The sequence below is a fragment of the Geotrypetes seraphini genome, chromosome 8 (genome assembly GCF_902459505.1).
Source record: "Geotrypetes seraphini chromosome 8, aGeoSer1.1, whole genome shotgun sequence".
In the NCBI taxonomy this organism is placed as follows: Eukaryota; Metazoa; Chordata; class Amphibia; order Gymnophiona; family Dermophiidae; genus Geotrypetes; species Geotrypetes seraphini.
The window spans coordinates 111,519,561-111,544,367 of NC_047091.1; the positions used below are offsets into that span (position 1 = coordinate 111,519,561).

A 24,807-nucleotide genomic window follows, 5' to 3' on the forward strand; every position below is an offset into this window, starting at 1 on the left:
CAGGAGGCTGTCCATCGGCCAAGGCTGCACCAGAGCATCCAGCCCCTCGGCCCGAACATCTTTGCGCCGACTCAAGAACCATGGAGCTTTGACATTAAAACTTGTGGCCATCAGGTTCATGACTGGCTGACCCCAAGTCTGCATAATCAACTCGAAGGCTGCGGGACCGAGACACCACTCTCTGGGATCCAGCACGTGACAACTGAGAAAGTCCGCCTGAACGTTCTCCATTCCAGCAATGTGGTCCAGAAACATAGTAGATGACGGCAGATAAAGACCCGAATGGTCCATCCAGTCTGCCCAACCTGATTCAATTTAAAAAATTTTTCTTCTTAGCTATTTCTGGGCAAGAATCCAAAGCTCTACCTGGTACTGTGCTTGGGTTCCAACTGCTGAAATCTCCGTTAAAACCTACTCCAGCCCATCTAAACCCTCCCAGCCATTGAAACCCTCTCCAGCCCATCCTCCCCCAAAACGGCCATATACAGACACAGACCATGCAAGTATGTCCAGTACTGGCCTTAGTTCAATATTTAATAATTATTTTCTGATTCTAGATACTCTGTGTTCATCCCACGCTTCTTTGAACTCCGTCATCGTTTTCCTCTCCACCACCTCTCTCGGGAGTGCATTCCAGGCATCCACCACCCTCTCCATAAAGTAGAATTTCTTAAGATTGCTCTTGAATCTACCACCCCTCAACCTCAAATTATGTCCTCTGGTTTTACCATTTTCCTTTCTCTGGAAAAGATTTTGTTCTATGTTAATACCCTTCAAGTATTTGAACGCCTGAATCATTATCTCCCCTGTCCCTCCTTTCCTCTAGGGTATACATATTCAGGGCTTCCAGTCTCTCCTCATACATCTTCTGGCGCAAGCCTCCTATCATTTTCGTCGCCCTCCTCTGGACCGCTTCAAGTCTTCTTACGTCCTTCGCCAGATACGGTCTCCAAAACTGAACAAAATACTCCAAGTGGGGCCTCACCAATGACCTGTACAGGGGCATTAACACCTTCTTCCTTCTACTGGCTACGCCTCTCTTTATTCAGCCCAGCATCCTTCTGGCAGCAGCCACCGCCTTGTCACACTGTTTTTTCGCCTTTAGATCTTCGGACACTATCACCCCAGGGTCCCTCTCCCCGTCCGTGCATATCAGCCTCTCACCTCCCAGCATATACGGTTCCTTCCAATTATTAATCCCCAAATGCATTATTCTGCATTTCTTTGCATTGAATTTCAGTTGCCAGGCATTGAATTTTAGTTGCCAGAAGATGAGCCTCTGTCCAAGCCATGAGCAGAGAAGTCTCCTGCGCCACCAGATGACTCTTGGTTCCCCCTGACAATTGACGTAAGCCACTGCTGTGGCATTGTCTGAGAGAACCCGAACTAACTTGCCCATCAGCAATGTCTGGAACCCCAGTAATGACAACCGGATGGCTCTGATCTTCAGAACATTGATCGACCAGGATGCCTCCTCTGGCGACAAGCTGCCCTGAGCCAGGTGACCAAGATACTGAGCCCTCCAACCAAGAAGACTGGCGTCCATGAGAAGCACTGTCCACTGAGGCTGATCCAGAATCATCCCCTGCACCAGACTGGAAGAATGTAGCCACCAGCAGAGGCTGCGACGAACCAAACCCCAAAGCAGAACGGGAGAGTCCTGATCAGGCATCTGAGGCGACCACCGCCAAAGAAGAGCATACTAAAGTGGGCACATGCGAGCCCGAGCCTATCGGACCACATCTAGGGAGGCCGCCATTGACCCCAAGACCTGCAGAAAATCTGCACCCGAGGACACAGACAATCCATCAGAAAGCGAACCTGCGACTGCAATTTGCACACTCGGGCCTCTGGAAGGAAGAATCTCCCCAAGCTGGTGTCGAAGAGAACCCCGAGGTATTCCAGGCACTGAGATGGAGCCAACCAGCTCTTGGATAAGTTGACCACCCATCCCCAGTGACTGCAGGAACTACACAACCCGAATCGTAACTCGGGAGCTCTCCTGAAAAGACTTTGCTTGAATCAACCAATCGTCCAGATAGGGATGAACAGAATGCCTTCCTTGCAAAAGGCCACCGCCACAAAATTCATAATCTTGGTGAAGGTCTGCGGAGCCATGGCCAGACCAAATGGAAGAGCACAAAACCGATAGTGCTTTCCCCAAATTGCTCAGCAATGGAAACCCTGATAGGAGGTCCAAATTGGAACATGCAGGTAGGCCTCTATCAGGTAAAGAGAAGTCAGGAATTCTCCCAGCTGGACCGCCAGAAAGCACAGTTACTTACTGTAACAAGTGTTATCTAGGGACAGCAGGCAGATATTCTCACGAATGGGTGATGTCACAGACGGAGCCCTGGTATGGACCACTTTAAAAGTACATCGCCACTTTAAGTGTTTAGAAAGTTTGCGGTAGCCCAACATAGGGTGCAGGGTCCCTCAGTTAAGATAAGCCAGCTAAGAAGCCAACCTGGGGAGGTGGGTGGGATGTGAGAATATCTGCCTGCTGTCCCTGGATAACACCTGTTACGGTAACTAACTGTGCTTTATCCCAGGACAAGCAGGCAGCATATTCTCACGAATGGGTGACCTCCAAGCTAATAGAGATGGAATGGTGGGAGTGTTGGCCTAGGAAAATAAATTTTGTAATACAGATTGGCCAAGTGCCATCCTGTCTGGAGAAAGATTCCATACAATAATGAGAAGTGAATGTATGAACTGAGGACCAGGTGGCAGCTTTACAGATTTCCTCAATGGGCGTAGATCTAAGGAAAGCAACAGAAGCTGCCATAGCTCTAACTTTGTGGGCTGTGACACGACTCTCCAGTTCCAGTCCAGTCTGAGCATAGCAGAACGAAATGCAGCCAGTCAGTCAGTTGGAAATCATTATCTTGGATACAGGATGCCCCAACTTGTTTGGATCAAAAGAGATGAAAAGTTGGGGAGATGTTCATTCCGGCTTTGTCCAGTCAATATAGTAGGCCAAAGCCCGCTTATAGTCCAAAGTATGCAAAGCAGTTTCTCCAGCATGAGAATGAGGTTTAGGAAAAAACACTGGTAGAACAATTGACCGATTGAGATGAAATTCAGTGACAGCTTTTGGAAGGAACTTTGGATGTGTACGCAGAACCAGCTTATCATAATGGAAAAACTGTGAAAGGTGGATCTCTACTAATGCTTGTAACTCACTGACCCCTCCTGGCAGAGGTGAGAGCAATAAGGAAGACCATTTTCCAGGTAAGAAACTTGAAATGAGCTGTGACCACTGGATCAAATGGTGGCTTCATCTAACTAGAAAGAACCACATTAAGGTCCCTGACGACAGGTGAAGGCTTGAGAGGTGGTTTAAAAGTCCCTTCGTGAACCTGGAAACCAAAGGATGAGCAGTGAGAGGTTTTTCCTCGACTGGCATGTGAAAAGCAGTAATAGCACTGAGATGGACTCTGATATATGTAGACTTGAGACCAGAGTCAGACAGATTAAGAAGACAATCCAACACCAAATTCCACTACCAAGGATGTTGGATCGTGATGATGAAGAAGACAATCCAACACCAATTCCACTGCCAAGGATGTTGGATCGTGATGATGAAGAAGACAACATGAAGAAAATATAGTCCACTTTTGTTAGTAACATTGCTGAGTTGCTGGTTTCCTGGATGCATCAAGAATTTGACGAACAGGCTGAGAAAGAAATTAAACAGATGAATTCAGCCCAAGAGAAACCAAACTGTCAGGTGTAGAAATTGAAGGTTGGGATGTAGAAGCAATTCCTGATTCTGAGTGAGCAGAGTAGGAAATATTGGAAGAGGTATGGGCTCCCTGGTGGTGCTGATTTGCGCCCCGGCGATGAAGCCGATGTCGAGGCACTCATCGATATAAGACCCAATTGTTTCTTGGGACTCCTCGAGGTCTGCAGGACTTGGCTCACTGCTGAAGTGACCTGGGAACCCAAAGAGGTGGGGGAAGGCTTCTTAGTCAGCTTACTCACTGCATGCGACACCGAAGATGAATCCATCGACGTCAGGTGTTGGGATGTCAACTTCGGTGCGAACTCCGACGTCGGCGCTGGTGTCGAATCACCCTCCATAGCGCAACCGAAGAGAAGACACTGTTGAATCAGATGATTTTTAAGGGACCTCTTCTGGAGTGAGGAACGAGTGCACGATTCAGCCCTATGCTCCGGCCCAAAACACTGATGGCACCAGCGATGTGGATCTGTGATGGAAATAAGGCGAGCACACCGTCAGCACTTCTTAACCCTTTCAGGACCAAGGGACATATTTGTCCCATAACTTTAAAATCCTATAAATTTTGATTGGGATAGTCTACAGTTCTAAATTTGATATGTACGGATTCCATATGATACTGCCTTTATGTAAACAAACTGGTTCCGACATTCATTCATTAGCGTCGTTGCCAGATTGACGAGAAGATTCACTTGCCACACTGTCCATAAGCCAGAAGTTTGATTTAAAAAAAAAATAAATAATGATATTTCACAAAAAAAAAATCAATTTTTTGGCATCTGCAAGCCCTTTTTACCATAAAAATGTCGTCAAAACCACAAAAATTGGCCTACGATCCTTATGGTCCTGAAAGGGTTAAAACCCATCTGAGGACGGGACATGGAGGGAAAAGATGGCCTCGGCAAAATCAAAAGTCAAGGCACAAGGAGGGAAACAGGCCCCACCAGGCCAAACTCGCGAAAGGGAAAGTAAAAAAAAAAATTTTTTAACTATAAAAAAGAAAAACTGACTAAAAAGTCAAAAATAAGCTGCGTGAGCGGGAAGGCAGTGAAACAATATCAACAGCCATTGATGAAGCGACTTCTTAGCTCCGCGGAAACTAAGAAACTGAGGGACTGTGTGCCCTACGTCGGGTGGGAAGGCACTCGCACATGTGCGGTTCGGGCTATCGCAAACTTTCTAAAGACTTAAAGTAGCAATGCACTTTTAAAGTGGTCTATACCAGGGCTCCATCTGTGACGGCACCCATTTGTGAGAATACGCTGCTTGCTTGTCCTGGGATAATGACAGATCTCAAGGTCTCCATACAAAAAGATGGCATTCGGAGCTCCCTTCAGATTTAAAATGGGCCAAGAGGACCCCTCTTTCTTGGGTACCATGATTAAATGGAATACCTGCAGGTTCAAAACTCCCAAGGCACTGGAACAACTGCTTTGAGATCGAGCAACTATTGCAGAGTCTGACGAAAGACCCTTCTCTTCCAAGCTGCCAGACAAGGAGAAGAGAGAAAACTATCTAGCAAGGGCCAGGCAAACTCCAGAGCAAACCCGTCCCGAATCACCTCCAGGACCCACTGATCTGTCGTGATCTTGTAAAACTCCCACAACCGAGCACCCAGCGGCACCAGGGGAAGGGACTACAAGGAGTCATGGGGCCGGGCGGACAGTGGAGGGGCTGAAGGAGGAGTCCCAACCCCCCCTGCGGGCACCCTGAAAGGACTGCATTCGCTGAAACTGCCCCTGGAAGGAAAACTGAAAGAAACGGAAGCCAACTTCCACACATCCCCAACCAGGGCAATAATGATGAAAATCCCGCAAACGCCCCCGGCAACATCACCATGTAAGGGCGGGCAAGAACTGTCCTCAGGAATAGGGGGCACCTTAGAGTCATTCAAGGCCTGAACCAACTTATCCAAGTCCTCACCAAACAAAAAAGAAGCCCGAAAGGGAAATTTAGTAAACTTAGCCTTAGACACTGCATCCGCCGACCAACTCCAAAAGCCATGAACTTAGCTGAAGTCCGCAGCAGATCATACATGGCATCTGAAAGATAAGAAGCACCCAGCTCAAGCTTAGCAATTTCCTGATCCGACTCCCGGAAAAAAGCATGCAACTTCCTGATCCGACTCCCGGTCAAGAGCATGCTTGGACCACCGGAAACAAGTCTGGGCCACTAGACAGTCATACATCGCAGCCTGGACCGCCAGGGCAGCCACATCAAAACTCTGCTTAAGGAGAGACTCCAGCCTATGATCCTCAGAGTCCCGTAAGGCCAAGCCATCCTAAACTGTCACTGTATGCAGATGCGCGATGGCCAAAACCACCGTGTCCACCACAGGAGACTTCAAGGTATCCCTATCCCCATCAGGGTTAAAGATACAGCTGAGTCATAGACCATGCAAAATGAAAAAGCGTTTCCAGCACCTTCCATTGCGTGAGCACTATATCCCAAATATCCTGGTACACAGGAAAAGAGCAGGAGTCTGAGTGGACCCCCTAAAGCAGGGGGGGGGGGTCTACCATACACAGTGGGTCCTTTGTGTCTTCCTCAAAACGCAAAATGGATGAATCATGAAGAATAAGCTCCTGTAGCTACTCCCACTGAAAAATGCGCACCGACGCATCCTCACCAGCCAGCATCTCCGAAAAACACAGGCCACCAGCATCTGTCTCTCCAAGAGGATCCTGAGAGTCCAACAAGGGGTCCAAGTCCTCATCAGGAGAAAACACATTTCCAAACAAAAAATTCTCGTCCCACGAGACCAGCGACCGCTTCGACGAAGATTGGGGGAGAATGGGTCAGAACTGACGATGAGGGGGGGGCCAAGCGGGGGTAGACATGGAAAGCAAAAGTCCTCCTAAAAAGCCCGAGATCCCCGAGGAAGAAACAGGACCCCAGCTGCCTATAAGTATGCCTTATACATGGTCAAAGCAGGACTCACTGCAAAGATAGGAGACCCAACAGAAACCTGCTCCTGTCTCTCCAAAATAGGAGGAAGGTTACCTGAGGCTGCAAACAAGATGGCAGAGCTTCCCACCAAAACAGGCGAAAAACCCGCTGAAAAAATCTTCCCCAAGGCCTGACTAGATCCAGCCGCTAAAGCAGGCAAGCCAGCAGCCATGAAAAAGGAGTCTCCAGCACTATCAGCGATAAGAGAAACCTCCCTCTGACCAAATCTATCTCCCTCCCTCCCCCTTACCTTCACGGCGCTTTAGTAAAGAAACTTACTGAAGCTGGCGGAGACTGCCTGCCTGTGCCTGCAGTTACGTGTGTGTGGGCGGAAGCTTCTTCTCTGACACAACTTCTGTTTGCATCAGAGGAGAAGCTTCCACCCACACACATGCGACTGCAGGCACAGGCAGGCAGTCTCTGCCGGTTTTAGTAAGTTTCTTTACTAATGCGCTGGAAACTAAAGGGGAGGGAAGGAGATTCTCAGGCCGCTGAAGGGCGATGAGGTGGCGAGAGGGAAGGGTGGATGCTGCGGGGACGGGGCGGTGAAGGGGACGGTGGTCCAGTGATGGGGCAGAGACGGGGACAGATTTTTTTCCCCGTGTCATTCTCTAATCTCTTTCTCTAGTTCAGCAACCAGAACTTTGATTTATAAAATGACAATTGTACAGAATATTGTTTCTTTTTATACTTTAAGAAAATAAGTTCAGTATAAAGCTATTCAAGGCTTATGTGGATGGGATCAGATGGTTTGTGGGGACGGGACAGGGATAGGGATGGAGCTCACGGGGATGGGACAGAGATCAGCTCACTGGGACAGGGCAGAGATGGGGGTCAAATTTTTTTCCCCGTGTCATTCTCTAACATAAAACAAACTAAGGGGGCAGGAACAGCTCCCTGAGAGGGAGGTGGAGTTGAAAACACAATTGACTGTTTTCTGCAAGCAACTGGCAAGTTCAAACACAAGACCCTAGTAGTAAGAACCACTAGACAAATTGAACTAGAAAAAAAATTTTACTTATTAAGTCTTGTATTAGTAGGACCTCAATGGTGACTTCATTCACATGCGCTTCATGGCTCAGCTTGATTTTTATAGGTCCATATTGTTAGGTTTTATGAAACATATCACTGAATTATTATTTTTTTTTTTTTCAAAATCTTTATTCATTTTAACATATACATCAAGTGTACATTTAAATATGAACACAACATATTACATTATCACTTGATAATTCCATAACAATATATACCTAAAAGATTTATATCCCACACCCATCTCATATCTATACATGAATAATATAATTCCTATGTATATTAATCAATTAAATTATGCACATATATATTGAATTATCATAACCCACCCATCCCCCATCCCCCAATTCTTTCAATTATCATATAAGGAAAAAGAATAATATATTAACATTAATCATTATGATAATTTATTATTGGCCTCCACACATCTTTAAATCTATTAAAATGACCATTTTGTATTGCAAGTAAACGTTCCATTTTGACACACTGAGTTCCACCAGAAGCTGTAATTTAGTCTAGAACAATTTTTCCAATTCAATGTTATTTGTTGTATCCCTACTCCTGTAAGGATCATCAAAAGCTTATTATTTACTGCAGATATTTGGCTTTTATTTCTCATACACATTCCAAATAAAACTGTATCATATGACAATGCCACATGATTTTCCATAAAGAGGTTAACTTGATCCCATATTGATAAACAAAATGTCTGAATATATGGACAATAAAATAAAAGATGATCCAGAGTTCCAACTTCAATTTTACAATGCCAGCACCTATTAGACTTAGAGCAATCTAATTTTTGTAATCTAGTAGGGGTCCAGAATGCTCTATGCAACAAAAAGAACCATGTTTGTCTAATAGATGCCGGCATCGTACCTTTAATTCTCCAAGACCAAATATGTGGCCATTGAGATGCATTAATCTGATGCTTAATCTCAATGCTCCAAAGGAGAAATTAGGTTCTTACCTGCTAATTTACTTTCTTTTAGCTTCTCCAGACCAGTAGAGGTTAACTTTACGAATGGGTATATATCTAATCATGACCAGCAGGTGGAGACTGAAAACAAAACTTTGGGACAGTATATACTATCCTCCCTTCTCTATTTCCCTCAGTCTGCCGAATAGCCAAGCAGAACCAAGAACTGGAAAAACAGGAAGAAAACAATACTCCGAACAGGAGTAACAAATAACATACCCAAATGCTGTTGGAAAATGCAGAGGAGAAATACCCGAAGGAAAATGTCCCCACAGCTCGCCAGCTAAGCCAGCCGAGCCACAGCCGCTGTTCTTTAATTCTCCCCGGCCCTAGAAAAATACTAGAACCCGCAGCAAAAAACAAAAACTGCCCGTGAAACAGCCCCAACAACAACAACAACAGACAGGGTGGGGACCTCTACTGGTCTGGAGAAGCTAAAAGAAAGTAAATTAGCAGGTAAGAACCTAATTTCTCCTTCTTTAGCACTCTCCAGACCAGTAGAGGTTAACTTTACGAATGGGACGTACCAAAGCAGTCCCTCTCACGGGCGGGACCCCCGAAGGGCCGATACCAGAACACGCTCACCGAACACCGCGTCCCGACGCGCCTGCACATCAACCCGATAATGACGAACAAAGGAATGCAAGGAGGACCAAACCGCAGCCTTACAAATATCCACCGGAGGCACGAGCGACGACTCAGCCCAAGAAGCCGCCTGACCCCGAGTGGAAGGAGCCTTGAGAAACTCCGGAACAGGCTGCTGTTTCAGAAGATAAGCGGAAGCAATCGTCTCCTTGATCCAGCGCGCAATAGTAGCCTTAGAAGCGCCAGCTCCCCGACGAGGACCCGCCAGGAGGACAAAGAGATGATCGGACTTCCGGAATTCCTGGGTCCGTTGCACATAAGAGCGAAGGACCCGACCGACATCCAACTTGCGCAGCTGCCGTTGCTCAGAAGAGCCCTCCCGACCACCCAAGACCGGGAGAACCACCGATTGATTGACATGAAAAGGAGAAACAACCTTCGGCAGAAAGGAAGGAACAGGCCGCAAGACGACCCGCTCCCTAGAAAACTCCAAGAAGGGAGCCCTACAAGAGAAAGCCTGCAGCTCAGAAACACGCCTAGCAGAAGTAATGGCCACCAAAAAGACCGCCTTCAAAGTAAGGTCCTTCAAAGAACAGTCGTCCAAGGGCTCGAAAGGCGGACGCACCAAAACAGAGAGAACCAGATTAAGATCCCAAGAGGGAACCGAGGGCCGAAGGGGAGGCCTAAGCAACTTGGCCGCCCGCAAAAACCGAATCACATCAGGAAGAGCCGATAAACGCTGACCTGACACCAACCCTCGAAAGGCCGACAGGGCCGCAAGATGAACCCGGAGAGAAGACCAAGCCAGGCCTCTATCCAGGCCATCCTGCAAGAACTCTAGAATGTTAGGCAGAGAAGCGCGAAAAGAGGTCACTCCCCGCGCCCGACACCATTCCTCAAAGAGACGCCAAACCCGCACATAAGCCCGAGAGGTAGAAAGCCTCCGGGACCCCAACAGTGTAGAGATCACCTTGTCTGAATATCCCTTCTTGCTAAGGCGACCCCTTTCAAGAGCCACGCCGTAAGACAGAAGGGAGACGGGTCGAACATGGGAATGGGACCCTGCATCAGAAGGTCGTCCGAGAGAGGCAGAGGAAGAGGATCCGCCACCAGGTGCCTCACCAGATCCGCATATCACGGACATCGAGGCCAATCCGGCGCCACCAGCACCACCAAACCCGGATGGTGAACAATGCGAAGAAGCACTCTGCCCACCAGCGGCCAAGGAGGGAACACATACAACAGCCCCTCCGTTGGCCACGGCTGGACCAGAGCATCCAGACCCTTGGCCAGACCGTCCCTGCGACGACTGAAGAAGCGGGGCACTTTGGCGTTGCCACCCGTGGCCATCAGGTCCATCAGGGGCTGCCCCCAAGCCTGCACTATCAACTGAAACGCCCCGGCGCCGAGACACCACTCTCCTGGATCTAGGAAGTGACGACTGAGGAAGTCTGCCTGAACATTTTCTACTCCGGCTATATGAGAGGCCGAGAGGTCCAGCAGATGGGACTCCGCCCAAACCATGAGCAGAGCCGCCTCCTGCGCCACCTGAGTGCTCTTGGTGCCCCCCTGACGATTGACATAAGCCACCGCCGTGGCATTGTCCGACAGCACTCTGACCGACTTGCCCAGCAAAAGTGAGTGGAAAGCCAACAGCGCCAGACGGACCGCTCTGGTCTCCAACACGTTGATCGACCAGGCGGCCTCCTCCGCGGACCAGGTGCCCTGCGCTGAGTGACCCAAACACTGAGCCCCCCAACCCAGGAGACTCGCATCCGTCAGGAGCACCGTCCACTGCGGGAGATCCAGACCCACCCCCTGAACTAGGTGAGGGGTCTGGAGCCACCAACGCAGACTGCAGCGCACCAAGCCTCGCAGGGGAACCGGAACATCCATCCCGTGCCTCTGGGGAGACCACCTCCGGAGCAGAGCATACTGGAGAGGACGCATGTGGGCCCGCACCCACCTCACCACGTCCAGGGACGCCGCCATCGACCCCAAGACCTGGAGGAAATCTCGCGCCCGAGGACACCGGGACGCCAAAAGCAGGCGAATCTGAGATTGCAATTTGCTCACCCGGGCCTCTGGGAGGAAGACCTTCCCCAAGGAGGTGTCGAACAGCACCCCTAGGTACTCCAGACGCTGAGCCGGGACCAACCGACTCTTGGAAAGGTTGACCACCCAGCCCAGCGACCGGAGAAACTCCACCACCCGAGCTGTAACCCGGGAGCTTTCCTGCAACGACTTTGCCCGAATTAACCAGTCGTCCAGGTAGGGGTGTACCAGGATGCCCTCCGACCGCAAGGCTGCCGCGACGACCACCATCACCTTGGTGAACGTCCGGGGAGCCGTGGCCAGCCCAAAGGGAAGCGCACAGAACTGAAAGTGCTGACCCAAGATCGCAAAGCGCAGGAAACGCTGATGAGAGGCCCGAATGGGAACATGCAAGTAGGCTTCCGTCAGATCGAGAGAAGTGAGAAACTCCCCCGGCTGAACCGCCAGAATGACCGACCGCAGAGTTTCCATATGGAAAGAGGGAATCTTGAGAGCCCTGTTGACCCCTTTCAAATCGAGGATGGGCCGAAAAGTCCCCTCCTTCTTGGGCACCACAAAGTAAATGGAGTACCTGCCCGTGCCCCACTCCGGAGGGGGCACTGGAACAACTGCCCTGAGATCTAGCAAGCGCTGAAGGGTCTGGCGAAAAGCCTGCGTCTTCCCAGGAGTCTGACATGGAGAAGCGAGGAAAAAGTCCGGCAGAGAGCGGGCGAACTCCAGGGCATAACCGTCCCGCACCACCTCCAGGACCCACTGATCGGACGTGATCTCGGCCCATTTGGGGAAAAAGTTGTGCAGCCGGGCCCCCACCGGAACCAAAGGGGGCGCCGGCAAGGTGTCATTGTGCAGGACGGGAAGCGGGAGAACCGGCGGAGGGATTCCCTGCCCCCCGACGGGCCCCCCGAAAGGGCTGCATGCGCTGGAAGAACCGACCCCGGGAAAACCCCGGAGACTGGAAAGAAGCAGCCCCACGCCCAGGGAGATACTTGCGAAATTCCCGCAAACGCCCCCGGGCCGCACCACCCCGAGACGCAGGGCGGGCACGGTCCTCCGGCAGACGGGGAACTTTCGAGTCCGACAGAGTCTGAATCAACTTATCCAAGTCCTCTCCAAATAAAAACGACCCCCGAAAGGGAAATTTAGTAAGCTTAGCTTTGGACGCAGCATCCGCCGCCCAAGCGCGCAGCCACAACACACGCCTTGCGGCCACGCCAAAAGCCATAGACTTAGCCGAGATCCGCACCAAGTCATATAGAGCATCTGAGAGGAATGAGGCAGCCATCTCAATCTTCGCTACCTCCTGATCCACCAGAGACCAGTCATCAGACTCCCGATCCAAGACACGCTCCGCCCACCGAAACACGGCGCGAGCGACCAGTCCCCCACAAATAGCCGCCTGGACCCCAAAAGCAGAAACCTGAAAATTTTGCTTAAGAATGTTCTCCAACTTGCGCTCCTCGGAGTCCCGCAAGGCAGAACCGCCCTCAACAGGCACGGTATGCCGCTTAGAAATTGCCGAGACCACCGCATCAACGACTGGCGAAGCTAACGTAGCCCGATCCCCTTCTGGAATGGGATACAGGCGAGCCATGCTGCGCGCCAGCCGAAACGGCGTCTCCGGCGTTTTCCACTGCTCCAGAATAATATCCCGAATATCCTGATGCATAGGAAAAGAGCGGGAAACGGAACGGATCCCCCGTAACAGAGGGTCCCCCACACGCGGAGTCTCCGGCGGCGCGTCCTCAAAACCGAAGAAACCTGTTGAATAAGGTCAGGCAGCTCATCTCTCTGAAAAAGGCGCACCACAGACGCCTCTTCACCAGAGAACGGGAAACCCGACAACCCGCCGCCAGCTTCCGTCCCCTCCAGAGGGTCCTGGAATTCCTCAGAAGGGTCCAGGTCCTCCTCCAGACCGACACGTTCCTCCGACCACAAATCCTCGTCCCACGACACCCGCGGACGCTTGGACAAGGGAGGCGGCGGAGGGGACGTCACGTCAGACGAGAGAGGCAAAGCCGCAGGGAGCGCGGAGGAAACCCCACCCCCCGAAACCCCCTGGGCGCAACCGGGACCCCCAGCCGCCTGAAAATAGGCTCTGCATAAAGAAAAGAAAAAATCAGGAGAAAAACCCCCCGAGGGTCCCAAGGGACTCCCTGCCACAGCAGGGGACCCAGCAGAAACCTGCCCCTGCATAGTCAAAACAGGGGGAAGGTCACCTGAGGTGGAAGATAAAATGGAGGGGCCAGACAGAGAAGATGGCGGTTTTCCCGCCAAAAAAGCTCCCTCCATAGCCTGAAACGGCTGAGAAACCTGAACAGTCTCAGCCGCTAAAGCAGGCAAGCCGGCATCAGCTGTCAAAAAATCAGCTGAGAGGGAATCCTCTAAAACCCGACCGTCGGCGGCTCGGGGAATCCCTCCGTGGGCGGACGGAGAAGACCGGGCTTCTCCACCGTTCCCTGCCGACTCGCGAGGCACCATCGGCGGGGAGCTCTGGGCGCCTGCAGCCGCTGCCGACGGAGCTCCTCCACCGCACCAGCCTGAACACCGCTTGCACAGGCCGGCCGCGAGTGCCTCGCGTCTGGAGCACAATGAGCACTTTTTCCCTTTAGAAGTGCTCATTGCTCCATACGCGACCTAGCTGTAAAAAAGTGCCGGTTAGTTGAAAAAATACAGTAAAATACAGTTTTCTTAAAGGGAAACAACCCTCCAGACCAGCACTACCTCAGGATTTTTTTTTTTTTTTTTTTTACAGAACAGACTCCACAGGCTCTCGAAGCAATATGCCTTGCTTGATTTAGGGGGCAAGGCTTACTGCTGAGGCTCCTCTAAAAAAATGTGGGGAGGTGGAGGAAGTGGGGGGAGGGACCCCGCTCGAGACCCGCCGGGTTTGACACCCCCGAGGTCGGACGAACCCCCAAACAGAGTCCGCCCAAGCTCCGTCCGGCCAAAAACAGGGACAATAAACCCCCTAAACAAATTCCAACAGCCCTACCAAGGGAGATGGGTACAGATCACTCAACACCTGCTGGAGACTGAAAGAAGACTGAGGGAAATAGAGAAGGGAGGATAGTATATACTGTCCCAAAGTTTTGTTTTCAGTCTCCACCTGCTGGTCATGATTAGATATATACCCATTCGTAAAGTTAACCTCTACTGGTCTGGAGAGTGCTAAAGAATATCTCTTAATCCATTTTTAGGTTTCTTATTCAAATAATTAGATAAAATTTTATACCACTTGGCGGCCTGGTGTCCCAGAAAATCTGCCTGAAAACATAGGAATTCTAAGCTATAATGATCATGTAAAGATTTCCATTCAGGGAACCCTACCTGAATAGCCTGCTTCAACTGCAACCATTTATAACTTTGTTTTTTATTTAGACCATATTTTTGTTGCAATTGTGAAAAATCAAGCAGTTTACCATTTTGAATAACTTCATTTAAGGATCTTATACCTGCTTTAATCCAATCTTTCCAGACAATCTTAAACCCCCCTATTTGTATCTTGGAGTTTACCCAAATAGATTGATGAGTAGATTTTCCAATAGATTCAGGAGTTAATTTGTCCACACATCTTAATGTTTTCCAGGTATCCATTAATACTCTATTGTCCTATTAAATACCAGGCTCAATAAGTAAATTTGTTTTTTTTCCTGTTGGTTTTTCCATTTTAGGAGACATTCTCAAAATGGTATCTTGGCTCCAAAGCAGAAACTTGAAAATATTTAACAAATAAATAAATTCAGCAAATATTGTACTCTGTGATAACCAAGATTTCAAACTGGAGGAGGGATGTTAACCTCTCTTTCCTCTAGACATTTTTATCACTTTGATCTTAATAAATTATGTTATGAGGGGAGGGGGGAGAGGAGTATACCAGCATGGTATTTAGCAAGTACTGACCCTTTCCGACCAACCCACAGATGTTACAGAGTCCCCTTCTACAGAGAGGTCACACAACCTGGTAACCTGCAAAAGCAGAGAACAAGATGTCAGCAAATGGATCCGTTTGTCAAAGCAGCCATGGAGAGGTGACAAAAATATTACCTGGCTGGTGCATGCACTCCATAAGTAAACACAGGTGCCCAGACCCACACTGAGGACATTGAGGGAGGACCAGTCCACCAGATTTAGGTAAAAATCATCTTGCAGTTCAGGAGCATCAAGGACTTTAAATGGAATTTTGGAGATTTTTCTAGTTGGTTTTCGAGGTGATCGCAGCAGCTTCTGACTGTTTCCAGAAACACATAAAATATTCCCCATGTTACCAATGCTGAGTGTAGACCATCAGAGATTAAGCTTTGAACATCCATGGTAACTGAGCAGTGTCTTTAATTTTTTTTTTTGTTATGCTCTCACTAGGATACTGACAGTACGGAATGAATTGTTAAGTTCTGTATTTCCACAGACATACATACATGGACATCCACTGGCAATTTCCTTGCACTATAAAGAGCTGTATACAGATGTCCATGGACTGTCCCAATACCTAAAACTTTTGTCCACTCTAGTATTTAACTGGGCCTCTTCTTTTCCTTAATGGCAATGCAGTGGTGTATTGAGGGTAGGAGGTATCTGAGATGGTGGTTCCCCCCCACCTCACCCATACTTGCATCCTCCCACCCTCGTACCTCTGTAAATCTTCACGTGAGTAACTTCTCCAGCCTGCTGCTGGCTTTCCCTCTGATGTCAGTTCCTGGCCCCGCAACCCGGAAGCGATTTCAAAGGGAGCCAGGCCTGAGGAGCAGGCTAGAGTAGTTGCTCACGCTGACGAAGATTTTAAAGAGGTATGGGGGGCAGGAAAGGGAGGGAGGAGAGGTGTCAGTGCCCCCTTGCTATGAAATTGCAATGGTTTTCATATACCTTCCACCTTCTCTTGTATATTATTATTGTATACACACCTGCACATAGATCAGGGCCACATGCAGTGGTCTGGAATATAACAGAAGTTTTTAAACAGTATTAGATTTGTGCTGTGCCACCTTAAATGGAATACAAATCCTACTAAATGTACAAATAACTTGATTCCATAAAAATTCATGCATTCAGAAACAAAGCAAATTGTTTTTTTCTTCTTGGATATGCATCCTCTTACACAAATGCCAGAAGATAATCTCTAGTGAGAAGTTATTTTGCTGATGCTGGAATTCTGAAGTTTGTGCAGAGTTGGGCTGCTTTTACATACCTCTTGTTGCTGACAGGTGATAAGGAGTATGGGGAGACTTCATTTCCATCATCTGGGCTTGAACGTTTTGAGCTGAGAGAGTACTGGATGGGATAGGAGACAAAAGGAAGAACTATAAATCAGAACAAATAGAATCAATAATAATAAAACACTAGAGCGCGCATGCGCTCTCGAAAATTCGTGAGTCCTGGCGCCATGAGGTGTGCTTCTGTGCCAGTCCTCACGACATCTGCACTAGCTGGAGGCGCGTGTGCCAGCGACTCCTCCCTCCCGGCTCAACCGTCCTCCCAAGGCGAGAAAGACAAAAAAATTTCGTCTCCACAGGGGGATTCGGCGCTCACGACGGGCTGCGTCTTCCTGCCTCGGCCTCTCAACTGGTGTGAGCGCTGTGGCGCGGCCAAGTCCGCCACTTAGTAAACATAAATAAAAGGGCTTCGCCGCCGTAACCTCCACGCGGAGATATCAACAGGCTCCACGCGGAGACATCAACAGTTAATGCTGCCCAAGCGCCGTTCCCTGACGTGACGTCCCCGCCTAAAACGGCGGAGGGCTCGAGTCTCGCGGCGGTCAATCGCTGAGCCGTTGATTTCTCGCCAGAGGGCGGGGTGACACCGGAGGCAACGTCTGCTTGTGAGGAGGCGGGAAGGCGGCCAAGGGCGGCGAGTGGCAGCCGACCGGGGGGAGGAAGTATCGCCAGTAGGTAGGCCAGGCTTAGGCGCAGGAGGGACGCAGGCAGGCTGGCTTCAGGGGAGGGGTGGGACAAAGGCTGAAAGACAGTAAGGAGGACATAGGAAGGAAGGAAGGAGAGAGAGAGGCAGAGAAGGGGTGAGGGTTGTAAACAGAAGAAACACAGAAAGGTCTGGACCAAAGAAGAAAGACAGGAGGCAGATGCTGGACTATGAGAGGTGCAGACAGGGAGGGGGGGGGAGACCCTGAGGAAGAACAGAGAGATGGAAGATCATAACAGAGGAGAAAGAGAGAGACAAAGAAAAAAACCCAGACAGACAGACATCTCTAGCACCCGTTAATGTAACGGGCTTAAAGACTAGTACATAAATAATTTTGCTTTATTATAACTGGACATTAAGTAGCAGATACACAACTTTAAATTCTATGCATTGTGAACTTAAAATGAGGAAAGAACAGAGATGAAAGTAAACATATTACAGGTGTCTTGAAGACTACAACATACTGCTGCTTTAAAGCAACAAGTCCAGGCAGAACTAAGCAATTTAATAAAATAAAAAGCCAAGTCATGCTGCTTACTGAGAAACTTCCCTCACTTCCTGATTGTTGCACTTGTCCATATCTTGCCATGTCTGAATAAGTAGAACCTACATTTCAGCCAAAGTGTTGTGGCTTTCATCAGGGTATCCTGAAAAGAGTGAGAGCACAATGGCTGAAACATCAGTTCCACATATTCAGATGGAGCTAGACCCAGACAACTACAACAATCATTGACGTTAGCCGCAGAAACTTAAGAGAACATATTATCTCTTCCATTTTACTCTAAGTACTGTTTCCTGCCAGAGAATGCACCATGCTCTCCCACAAGTCAAGAAAATTCAACCAGGGTTTCTAAGATTCCTCTGCAATTTACTTGCTAGGATGAAACGCTTTGCTCAATATTATGCCTTTTGTCTTCCCTCCATCATTGAGTTTTTTTGAGGGCAATGGAAATGACCGGAGTACAAAGGTAGCATATACACCTTCATTGTGCCTTACTCTTCTGCTCCACTCTATATCCTCTTCTTCTCATTATACAAGAGTAGTTAGGGTAAAGGGTCATGGATTTGACATACTGCCTTTCTGGTACTCTCTCTATCCCTAGTGGGCTTGCAATCTGTTTTTGTACTTGGAACAATGGAGGGGTAGGTGACATGCCCAGAGTTACAAGGAGCCACAAAAGGAGCTGAACCCAATATCCCAGGTTCTCAGCCCATTGCACTAACCAATAAGCTACTCCTCCATTCTCTTTGTTGTTGTAGTTTCTTGTTGTTCATACTAGACCAGTCCAGAACTTGTTGGTTTGTGCCCATTCACCAGAATATGGAGAAAGAAAACAGTCAACAGCCTTGCATTACAAATGTTCAGTATTCTCAGTTGCCAGCAGATGGTGACAACTGCCCATGCAGCTCCTGAAATGCTTAATGGTATAAAAGCTCCTGCACCAGTTGGAGAAGCTGGTACTCAGTTAAGCTGGGCATTTTTGGAATTGAAAAAATAGGCCCTGATTAAAAACAAAACAAAACACATTTTTTACTGGAGCATAGGAGATTCGAGCTCCCTCCCCACCTCTCCTCATATTGTATTTTCCTTACTCCTTTATTAAGGTTTTAAAGTAGACTATTTTCTCCAGCAGCTGTTTCTTCTCAGCAGTAGTTTGAGAGTCTTAATTTTTTTTAACCCTAAGTCTAATAGATGCTGGCACTGTCATCTTGAAGCTGGGACATTAGATTATTTGCTATTTTATTGTCCACTGATACATGCTTTTTGGAAATCAATTTGAGGTCAAATAAATAGCTTGTTGGAAAATCTGGAAGCATTATCGTATGATACTGTGTTATTTGGTACATCAATGAGAGCTAGGAGTCAAATATCTTCTAACAATAACAAGTTATTACTCATTATTGCTATACAGCATATCATGAGAAATTGGAAAAATTGGGATCGTCTGAATTATAGCTTTTGGTGGAACTCTTTACATCACATATTTAAAATGGAAAGGGTAATTGCCATGCAGCAAGGGAATTTTAAGAAATTTCAGGTTATTTGGGAGCCATTAATAAAATACTTCAATGAATGAATACAATTTTTCTCCTTAAAAATGCACGTCCAAGATGGGGGAGGGGGCATTTTGGTTTTCTTATGAGTGCAAATTGAGTATGGGGGAGGGAGGGATAAGGAATCTGAATTAGATTTTGATAGGCTATTAAGTGATGTATTTAAGTATTTTTTTTTTTTTTAATCTTTATTCATTTTCAGAAATTTCAACAAGTGTACAATAATCATTCAGAAATACATTAATTAATCACTTGACATTTATTTATGTTTAAAGGTTTCGGAATTATGTGAACAATGGAATCCGTTACATATATCTTGGTGGGGGAGAGTTCAGACCATAAAAATGATGATATTGCCTGTGGTTTGCTATCAAATGTGTATGATGCCGGTATTTTTTCAAAACTCTTTTTATAAAAAATTGAATTCAATAATTATTAAGTTTGTTTGGCTTGGCAAAACACCTAGAATTGCTTTGGTATCTTTACAGAAATCAATTAAGGAGGGTGGGGTAAATTTCCCAAATTTCTATAGGTATCATCAGGCCTATATTTTACGTCAAGGTATGTATTGGGTCCTCCCAGATCTCATTGAATACACTCCAGATTGGTTATATTTGGAATGGCGACTCATGTCTCCTTTACATCTTTGTCACATTCTCAGTATCAAGATGCCCAGATTGTATAAAGAAAATAAACTTTTACTAGATACATGGAAAACTCTGAGGTATGTAAGTAATTTAACTGAAATTCCTATTAATAAATCAACAAATCAATCTATATGGCTAAACTCCAAGATTCAAATTGGCGGATCTAAGATTGTCTGGAGGCATTGGTTAAATGCAGGAATACAAACTTTAAATGATGTTATTTCAAATGGAAATATGCTTGAGTTTACACAATTGCAAAATAAATTTGGACTGAATAAATCACAATTTTACAAATGGTTGCAATTGAAGCAGGCCATTCAGGCAGGGTTCCCTGAATGGAAAAATCTAAATTCTCAATATAGCATGGAATTTTTATGCTTCCAGGCAGATTTTCTGGATCACCAGGCCGCACAGTGGTATAAAGTTATTAGTGAATTGGTTAATAAAAAACCTAAAAATTGTCTTAGGGATATTTTGAGCATTGAGATTAGGCATCAAATTTCAGCATCTCAATGGCCACAAATTTGGTCTTGGAGAATAAGATGTACACTGTCAGCATCTATGAAACAAACTTGGTTTTTTCTTTTGCACAGAGCATTTTGGACCCCTGTTAGATTACAAAAATTAAATAGTTCATTGTCTAATAGATGCTGGCATTGTAAGCTTGATGTAGGGACTTTGGATCATCTTTTATTTTTTTGTCCCTATATATTAGCCTTTTGGAATTCGATCTGGGATCAAATAAATTCTTTATTAGAAAATCCTGTAGCATTAACTTATGATACTGTGATATTTGGCATGTCTATGAGAAAAAAGAGTCAGATATCGGCAAGTAATAACAAACTTTTATTAATTATGACAGGAGTTGCCATGCAACATATTACTACCAATTGGAAAGATTACAGCAGACTTAATTTTAATTTCTGGTGGAATTCACTTTATCACCTATACAAAATGGAACGTTCAATAGCAATACAAAATGGAAATTATAAAAGGTTTAATGAAATATGGGAGCCATTGACATTGTTTTGTAATGAATAAACACCATTTTCTTAACATTATTTATGAATGGAAGGGAAAGGGGAGGGATTGTATAAATGAAGAAAAAGGTAAAAAGAACTATGAAAAAGATTGATTCAATTAAGTAAATTGTATGGAAAGGGAGGGGAGAGAAGGGATTAGATATATATACATTTGTTATTATCTTGATAGATTTATCAAGTGCTGTTAGTAAATCTATGTATTACATATATTGTACACTTGTTGAAAGTTTAAAAATGAATAAAGAATTTAAAAAAAAAATAAATTTTTTTAAATGAATAAAGAATTACAAAAAAAAAAAAATCACTTGACATTCTTGTTTGTATTACTCCAAATAAATATTTATAAAAGAGACCCACCCCTCCCACCCATATACTAATACTTAACATATATCAATTATTATCAATCATAATCCCACCCCTCTTTATCTTATCCAATATTCAGGTGTTTAAATTGTCAGATCACTAGAATAAATAGTCAATGGCTCCCAAATCTTTTTAAACTTATTATAATTGCCTTGCTGCATAGCAAATACCCTTTCCATTTTATAAATATGGCACACTGAGTTCCACCAAAAAGTATAATTTAGTTTAGTATGATCTTTCCAATTCCCTGTAATCTGCTGAATGGCAACCCCTATTAATATTAATAGAAGTTTATTATTATTAGCTGAAATTGGACTTTTAAATCTCATTGAAGTACCAAATAATATAGTATCATATGAAAGGGCAACAAGATTTTCTAACAATGAATTAATTTGGGGCCAAATTAATTTCCAAAAGGCATTTATATAGGGACAAAAAAATATCAAATGATCTAATGTCCCAGCTTCTAAACCACAATGCCAGCATCTATTGGATCTTGAACTATCTAACTTCTGTAAACGAACTGGGGTCCATAAAGCTCTATGCAACAAAAAAACCCAAGTCTGTTTCATAGATGCTGCCCTTGTAGTTTTTATTCTGCAAGACCAAAAACGTGGCCATTGAGAGGCAGAAATTTGGTGCCCAAGCTCAATGCTCCAAATATCCCTAAGAACAGTTTTTTGTTTTTTATTCAAATATCCATATAACAATTTATACAACTGTGCGGCTTGGTGACCCAAGAAATCCGCTTGAAAGCACAGGAATTCCAGACTATACTGAGAATTAAGAACTTTCCATTCAGGGAATCCTTCCTGGATGGCCTGCTTCAATTGCAACCATTTAAAACTTTGTGACTTATTTAAACCAAATTTATGTTGCAATTGTGAAAAATTAAGCAATGGTCCATTTATAATCACATCATTTAAAGTCCGTATACCTGCAATGATCCACTGCTTCCAAACAATTTTAAACTCGCCAATTTTGATCTTGGAGTTTATCCAAATGGATTGATTTAATGATTTGGAAATTGGGTCTGGTGATAAATCACTTACATAACGTAAGGTTTCCAAGTATCCAACAAAATTCTATTATTTTTATATTTCCTGGGCAAATTTATACTAATAAGATGAGACAAATGTAGAGGAAACTGGTACATTTTCCATGAGATCTGGGAGGATCCAATACATACCCTGTCTTAAAATATAGGCTTGATTGTATTTTAAGTATAAAATGATGTTATATGCTGTTACACTTATTGTAAGTTTTAAAAATCAATAAAGAATAAAAAAAAAAAAACAGCAACCCAAAACCCTGAGGATGCTTACAGGGATTAAGATTACCTCTCTGAATCCTTCAGGTTTGTAAACAGCACTGGATCATTTTCAGACTTCCAGCCGCATCCCTGCTCTCAACCTTTTGAAGTGTCCAATGTGCCTGAGATAACTGGCAGCCATTCTCCGATTTAGGCCTTGGCTGAGCATGCCAAACTCTGTGCTAACCATGGGAGCTAGCAAGGAGCGGCTAGAGACTGCACATCTTAATGGGAGGATATTCTTTTTTTTCTTTTTTTTAATTCTTTATTCATTTTAAATCTTAAACAAGTGTACAATAAAATATCCATTAAACTTTCAATATAATACTTGAAATTCTTAATCATATCATCTAGAACAAAAATATACATCCCCACCTCCCACCCTTCTTAAAGTAACTAAATTCCTTGAGTTATTTTAAAACAGACAATAAATGTACATAAATATATCCATTATAATTTCAATACAGCACTTAAAATTCTTAATCAAATCCTCATAAACAAAAATAGAAATCCCCTCCCTCCCACCCTTCTTAAAGTAAGTAAAACAAACTTTCAAATAAAAATTATATCGCCCCCCACCCCCCAATGTGTAAATATAATCTCCCTTTAAAAAAAATGTCTACTCATTACAATTCTTTTCCATTGGTCCCCAGATCTTTATAAACTTATTGTAAGTCCCTTTCTGCGTAGCAATAGCGCTTTCCATCTTATAAATATGGCATAATGGTTTCTGATCACAGCACTAGTCCTTTCACAAGTAAAAAATAAATAAATAAAATGCATCAATATAAGAAAAGGAGCTTTATACTCCTTTAGTAAAGCCTTGCAGTTCCTTAACAGGTAGTGCTAAGGCAGGAGCCAATTTATAGTGGGCTATATTTGAAACTTTCTCAGTTTCACTTTGTATTAGATCAGAGGTTCCCAACACACAGTATGCATATCCCAGGGGCTATGTTCTAGGAGTGTCACTCACAGATTTTACATAGTTGCGCACAAAAATACTTGCAAATCTGGAATATTGTTGGTTTCTAGAACTGGTTGCTCACACAAAATATTTTTTTGAAATTGTCGCTCACATGAGAACAAATATGCACACACCTGGCCAATCCTTAGAGGGGGTACGTGCAGTGGCGTACCAAGGGGGGGGCGGGGGGGGGGCGGTCCGCCCCGGGTACCAAGCCCTGAGGGGGTGCTCCCGGTCCGGTCCAGTTACCCCCCCCTGCGCCGGGTGTCGCGTCTGGAAACAGCCTGCAGCAAGATCGCGATGCCAGAGATCTTTGCCTGCTTCGACTGTTTCCTCCGCCACGGTCCTGCCCCTCCTCTGATGTCAGAGGAGGGGCGGGACCGCGGCGGAGGAAACAGCCGAAGCAGGCAAAGATCTCTGGCATCGCGCGATCTTGTTGCAGGCTGTTTCCCCAGGGCAGTAGCGTACCAAGGGGGGCGAGGGGGAGGTCCATCCCGGGTGCCGCCTTAGGGGGGGGTGCACAGCTGGCCCGGTCCCTATCGCGCTCCTACCCTCCCAGCGAAAGCAGCATCGGCGCCATTATCGAAAAAGGTAATGGCGCCAGGCCTTGGAGCACCAAGGCAGACCGCTTCTCCCCTCTCCCAGCCGAAACCCCGCTGACCATCCTATCTCTCTCCCCCCCCCCCCCCAAGTGAACCTTTCTGACCCTCCCAGCGAAAGCAGCAAACCTCCCTCCAGTAGCGTCGGCTTTATCCTCCCTCTGCCTCATCACTGATGACGTCATCAGTAACGCGGCAGAGGGAGGAGAAAGCCGCGAAGGAGGTTTGCTGCTCTCGCTGGGAAGGTCGGAAAGGTTCACGGGGGGGGGGGAGATAGGAGGGTCAGCGGGGGTTCGGCTGGGAGGGGGGAGAAGCGGACTGCCTCGGTGCTCCATTACCTTCTTCGGGCAGCAGCAGCGTTTACAATTCGCTGCTGTTGCCGGCTTCAGGCCTTGTTCTCTGCCGGGTCCTGCCTACTTCCAGTTTTCAAGAAGACAGGACCCGACAGAGAGGAAGGCCTGAAGCGGGCAACATCAGTGAATTGTGAATGCTGCTGCTGCCCGATGAAGTTCAGGACATCAGGACATCGGGGAAGGAGCAGGGAGAAATCGGCTGCTGGCTTGGGGGTG

General features: G+C 46.3%; 1 protein-coding gene across 2 annotated transcripts in view; it reads right to left on the reverse strand.

The window, feature by feature from the left end:
• Nucleotides 1-24,807, reverse strand: part of FZR1 (fizzy and cell division cycle 20 related 1) — a 144,019-nt gene that overhangs the window by 56,907 nt on the left and 62,305 nt on the right. For both annotated transcript variants that reach the window (XM_033953978.1, XM_033953979.1), the window contains 3 exons: nt 16,528-16,610; nt 15,390-15,573; nt 15,246-15,311 (listed from right to left, as the gene is read on the reverse strand). In XM_033953978.1, coding sequence (XP_033809869.1) covers nt 15,246-15,311; nt 15,390-15,573; nt 16,528-16,610 — 333 coding nt within the window. The remainder of the gene's footprint in view (nt 1-15,245; nt 15,312-15,389; nt 15,574-16,527; nt 16,611-24,807) is intronic.